Source organism: Fomitiporia mediterranea, assembly GCF_000271605.1.
Source record: "Fomitiporia mediterranea MF3/22 unplaced genomic scaffold FOMMEscaffold_9, whole genome shotgun sequence".
NCBI classification, from domain to species: domain Eukaryota; kingdom Fungi; phylum Basidiomycota; class Agaricomycetes; order Hymenochaetales; family Hymenochaetaceae; genus Fomitiporia; species Fomitiporia mediterranea.
The window spans coordinates 606527-612555 of NW_006760394.1; the positions used below are offsets into that span (position 1 = coordinate 606527).

General features: G+C 40.8%; 2 protein-coding genes across 2 annotated transcripts; one reads left to right on the forward strand and one right to left on the reverse strand.

Annotated features, from left to right (window-relative positions):
* The first annotated feature begins 171 nt into the window (after positions 1-171).
* FOMMEDRAFT_142345 (uncharacterized protein) lies at positions 172-925 on the forward strand. The gene is made up of 4 exons (XM_007269126.1): positions 172-281; positions 340-410; positions 488-547; positions 621-925. The coding sequence occupies exons 1-4, from the start codon at positions 217-219 to the stop codon at positions 692-694; spliced, it is 270 nt and encodes an 89-aa protein (XP_007269188.1). The 5' UTR covers positions 172-216; the 3' UTR covers positions 695-925.
* A 1687-nt stretch (positions 926-2612) lies between these two features.
* Positions 2613-3873, reverse strand: FOMMEDRAFT_30466 (uncharacterized protein; the record flags this gene model as incomplete). Its single annotated transcript, XM_007269127.1, has 4 exons — positions 2613-2785; positions 2836-3070; positions 3121-3732; positions 3784-3873. The coding sequence occupies 4 exons, from the start codon at positions 3871-3873 to the stop codon at positions 2613-2615; spliced, it is 1110 nt and encodes a 369-aa protein (XP_007269189.1).
* Positions 3874-6029: the final 2156 nt, after the last annotated feature.

A 6029-nucleotide genomic window follows, 5' to 3' on the forward strand; every position in this document is an offset into this window, starting at 1 on the left:
AAAAACAAAGAGGAAAAAAACGAAAAACAAAAAAAGTAGTGTATGGAGTCGAACGTTGGCAGTGTAACCGCGGTTACTGCGGTTACCGTGAGAATTTCAACCGCGGATAACCTATCCGCGGTTGCGGATTGCGGTTTTTGGTGACGGTTTCCACTGCAGTCCCTATCTAAGATCGCGTCTGTCTCCGACCTTGGCCATCAGCGCGCACGGGATAAAATGGCCGCCGATTCCACCTATGCACAGGTACATCGCCGTATCGTTGAATCTGGGGAGTGGGATAGGTGAAATCTCTGCCTCTTGAAGTCAAAAAAGTCCGAATATCTTACGCGTAATCTGTAGAATTTATGCAGCACTAATAGCACGGCTCAGTGAGCTGGGCTGGATTGATTCCTTGCGGCATTCAGCCAGAGGTGTGTTGAATGTAGACTTTGAAACGGAGAAGGCTTGACTGCCCCGGTGTTTCTGTGTCACTAATGCCTATATTTAGATCATGCTCGCCATATGCAATTCCGAGACCTCTTAGCGGAAGTTGAAGAACAATGTAACTGTAAGTTCTCCAACTTACGCTCGATCCTCTAAGTTCTGTGACAGACTTCTTTTGTTTCCTTGCATTACTTCAGCATCCGTACCACTCGCCGTTAGGCAAGAGATCATGGGCCTGATACGGAACTTTGTAGAGAAACAGTTTGATTGACCTGGAATTGCCCGAGCTTATGAAATGAGTGGCCTATTGAATTTTCCATGTCTATTTCCTTCTATTGATTTGCTTGTGTTTTCTTAAACTGAAGCATTTGTATCAGGTCACTCATCCTTAAATTATACAGTTATGTAGATGTATCAGTGCAGTCAATATCAACCTGTGACCTGTTTATCAGGCTCCTGTATCAGTACCATACGCCTTGCACTCAAGATATCGGCGGGATTCTATTTACCGGCTGCAAATATTATTTTCGGATGCAGACGGCTCTGATTTATCCTAAATCACCAGCATCGATCTCACGATAGCTTTCTTACCAGCTTATTGTACCGCGAATGCCAAACAACTCTTCTGGTTCATGCCCCACAAGTCCTGCTTCAGTTACCTCGAGCCGTGCCACTTCACGTTCGTCAACGCCTGATCAAGTTTTGAGTCCATTTCCCAAGGTATCATGTACACTTTCAAAGGGTCCGAACGAAATACAGTTGGATAAAGGTACGTTGATTATACAATCCATTCCGAGAGGGACGATGTAACATGTACATGAGTATGCAGTAATAAGCTCACTCGGAATGAAAACGAGGAAAACTCTCAATGGTAGTCATTTCAATATGATAGGTTATGTATTCTTGGTTTCTGGTTGAAACCCTTGATCTAACTTAATGCCAGCTTACAAGGATACAGACACTCCAGACAAGATTGAAGTCTTTGACCGGCCAAAGAGACTTTGCGTGCGACACATGTATGTTAATCCTTGAGTCATTCAATCAGCTAGTTGATAAAGAGTTTCTCGACAATAGTATGTGGCATTTGCAACTGTTCTGAAGAGTGGAGCTTTATTAGCTTTCAGGCAGATGAAGCTGCAGAACTGCGATTCTGTACGTGTCTGCTGCATTACATTATGTAAGAAATTTGAACAGAACATTAATATGTATGCATTTTCAGACGCACGTCAGAATCGTTGCACTCTCCAGTGGTTTGCTTACATGGATAAATGACGGGCTTCGCATCAGTTTATAGGTGAGCAATTATATATCTACTCAACCTTTTATTTTGTTGATAACTGGCTTCCCTTTTTTTCGCCAGTCAGAGATCCAAATTGCGATAAGCACATATGTCTGAGGTCTGAGTCAGAGACCAAAGCTTTGTATAATGCAGGAGATAAACTTCAAGGACTGAGTGGAGTAAAGATCGAAATGAAGAAAGAAAAGGGGGCCGAAAGAGGAGATAGACAAGCTCATGAGCTCTGGGTACAGACTGGTGATTAGAAAGTGATATGTATCTAGATAATTAAGTGCATGGTATATGGATATTTCATTACCCATAAGTAGCACAGATATTGGCCAAGGAGCTACATGTTGCTGTTTGTGGGAAGTTTTACTCATAAATTCCCTGGGTGATGCAATAATGAACAGCTAAAGATATTGTACATTCTGCCACTAGCTTTGCTTAATACAAATCATCAGAGCGGTGGTCAATAAATGCAGCAGGCCTCAGTAATCTGGCCAAAAGCATGCAGTATAGTATGCAAGTCAGGCAGAGTAGTTTAAATGTGTTTGTAGATGGTGCCATGCCCAAACGAGTGCAAGGAAGCAATGATTCATGTGCTCAATCTTGGTTTACGGATGGATGCCTTCACGGCTACCAGCCATCGATCCGAATGCTTCTAATCCTTCAACCACACATTGCATAATTATGATCGTTGTTACGAGGTCGGAACAAAAAAATTACAAATGACGTCCGCGAATAAATTCAAAAGGGTTAGCATGATGACAAGGCATCTCGTTCCAACAGAAAAAGGTACGGTATGCATATGTTTACAAGGAATGGTATACGTTAAAAGTCTGACTTTTCGGGAAAGAAAGGAAATAGAAAGCCGTATTTCAAAACATTCCCTCAGATTTCGTGGAAATTATTACTGGCCAGTCGGCGGACTAGGTGCGGGTTGAGCATTTGTTTCTTGAACTGGCGGCGTAGTTTGCTGAGGATAAGTAGCCTGTTGTGGGTAGGTGGCCTGTTGCGGGTAGGTGGCCTGTGCCGGATAAACAAACTGCGTTTGATACGTAGGGTTCTGTCCTGGATACAAACCTGGGAAAATGTCAGTTACAGACACTTAGATAAGAGAGAAAGTAGCTCACCAGCTGCTTTAGTCCAATTTGAGCGCCGGATACCAACGAAGATGATAACCGCTGCCGTAGCAGAGTGGAAGACGTTTGAAAGTAATACGGATGCAAGGGAAGCAGCTTGCAGAGTATTAAGATTCTGGATTGAAACTGTCAGGCCTGAGGGCGAGAAGAGAATCACGAAGATGATATCCTCGATAATGTGCAAGACATGCAATGGCAACGCAACGAAAAGTAGTGTTTTAATGACCTACACATTGTTGGTCAATACCCAACAAATAAGCATGCAACTGAACATACTTTGTCGTCGATCCCGGCCTTACGTACAGTCTTCAGTCCAGCGACACCAATGGCGCCAATTACAAATGCCGAGATATACCATATAGCGGCGAAAACGTATGATAGATCAAGGTACTTGTTATACCTGTCCTGGACCTCCCTTCGCGTGAGATCCTCATCCAGATAAACTCCCCTTAGGTATTTGATGAGTAACGCTGTTGATGCAATGCCAAAGACGATAATTAGGACGAATTCCACCAGATAGGCTGCGTCCCATGCAGGGCTCATGCGTGACGTGCGATTCTCTGGTGATTGGATGAGTTTATTTGCCCTTCCTTTGATCAGCATTGCGAACGTAAGGAAAAGAAAGGCCAGCGTCCAGCTGGAAAAGAATGCGCCAATGCTTGACAGGGCAATGTATGAGTTGACCGAGAAATCGTCATTCGGATCACCATCCGCCGCTATGAAATCGCTTGCGATCCCCACAATCGCCGTAATGAACGAAAACACCATCGCGAACAGTAGGGGAACATATGCAAGGCGGTGACCGCGTGCGAATGCAAGAGCGATGAATCCAACGACCAAAAGGACAATGTAGATGAGCGCAAAAATGAATCTTATGACCGTAGTACCCTACAAGGGTCCATCAGTGGTAGATCTTCAGACATTTGTTGAAATACGCACTGTCTGCAAGCCAGTAGCCTCATAATCGTATCCTTTGACGCATCCTGCCACGGATAAAACTGCTAGGAGGACGGAGAGCGACGTCGCCATGGTGGACTAGTACAAACTCGTTGCCTCAACTCGCCAAGCTTTTAACTGGTCAGGTTCGGTTGTTGTGCTAGTCTTCATTGGGCCAATGACCAGATATTCAGGGGGGTGCACTGCATAAGTTTTTTTTTGACAGATGTGATGTGATTTAACTGGCAACGAGGCTATGCAATAACGTAGGTGAACCTTCTTCTGATAATTGATTAATATAATACTACCGAATTTGATCAAGAGTGAGCCAATTCATTACAGAACGGAGAAAGTTGGTAATTGTGGAATCCTCAATCTGTCGATATAGACCTCCGAAATCAGGTCAGATCAGTACTGGACACAGAACAGTCTCATCGCGGTTTCAATAAAAGCTGGTAAAGCAACTGGTATATACCGTATACACCTGTCAAACCTGTCTCTAGTTAGAAAACGTGGACTGCAACAGGCGATCGAGTGAACCAAGACATGATCAGGTAGGAAAACAGCCAAGTCTTTATCGAAGCGAATGTCTCTGACGATTGCTTTCCAGCTGATGCAGTTGAACAGAACGTACTAGTAGAACAAGAACTAACTGACCGCAAACAGCAATTCGAAGTCTGGCTGCGAGTGTCTCGGCGTCTCCCGCAAAGCAATGCTTTGCGCCAGTTTTGGTAGTTGTTTCCGACCGAGTGATGTTTGGCGTTAGCTCTATTTTGCATTGTTGCATGCCGCATTTGCAAGGGACATATGCTAGTGGTGCTCGAGCTACGTTGAAACAAGACACGCTAGTATTGCAGCAGCATAACATTAATAAAGCAACTACTACCGTGGGCTGATGAATTCTTATTGTTATTCATCCTCAACTTGGGCTGAGGAAACCTTGATCTAATTTGCAAGTACTTGTCTACTGCTCTATTGGTTTACTCTGATCTGAAACAATGCAAACCAATAATGCATAGCATTCAGCTAGATAATGGATAATTCTACACATGCAATAAGTTGTAAAGGTGTAAAGATATATCTGCTTATCTGCTTATCTGCTTATATATTTATTTTCAGTAATACAAAGTAGAATTAGTATGTAAAAATATAAAACACAAAATGTATTTATTACAAAGTGAATAAAACTGATCATATGTTGTCATAATTGACAGACACTGACATTGTAATAACAACAAAGTACTTGCATGTTTGTTTTTAGGGCTTACAATCTTATAAAAGAATATTTACTTAATAAAGAATTAAATTAACTCTCTTTTACAGTAAATTATTTTAATAAATTGCTTTATTATAATGAAGCAGTGAACAAGAAGATTAAGAAGCCTGGAACTAGTAATACTAAGAAGAGTTGTCTTATAGATTGTAAAAGCAGGCTAGAATTGCTTAAGTAGAGATACTCTAAATATAAACTAAGTAATATAGTAGAACATATCTTATTACATTATATTATAATGAATAAATAGTGTAATGTATAAACTTTTGGCCAGACCAAAACTCAGATTCTCAGCCAAAATGTATTGTTATAATACATAAATTGTATAATGTATTAAGTTTAGCCCTCTCTTAATGTTATACAATAAAACATTTTCAACTATAAGTTAATTAATTCTATATTTTAAAGACTAATAATAAGTTAAAATCTATTTAGTCTGCTCAGAATACTATTAAGAAGAGGAGTGAATGAAATACAGTTATAAATACTATATTATAGTTACTTTAATTAATAGTAAAGATGTAGACAGAATCATATACAGTGAAACCTGTCAATAAGCATACTTGTAGTTTAGCATTTCCTCTCAATAAGCATGAAAAATTTGATCCACCAAGTTGGTAGGCAGGAAAATAGAGGTATATTAAGTATAAAGGACATTAAGCATTAAGCATTAAGGTGTGAGATTGAGAATATGCTTAATTAAAGGAAATTTTGGGTCATGTGACAGTGCAGATCATGACCTGGAGAGAGCCACTTTTTGTACAGGCCACCTCCATTTTGTAAAATAAATGCATAATGTAATGAAAACCACTATTAAAACTTATTTTTCATCATGTCTGAGGAGCTTGGATGTGCACAGAACCCAGATAGAACACTCAAGGATGCTAGTGAAATTGTTTTCACTTATTCTAGAGAAGCTTCCTCTGTCAATCTCTCAGCTCTGCTTCCAGATATCTATGCTTCCACTAGTATTCAT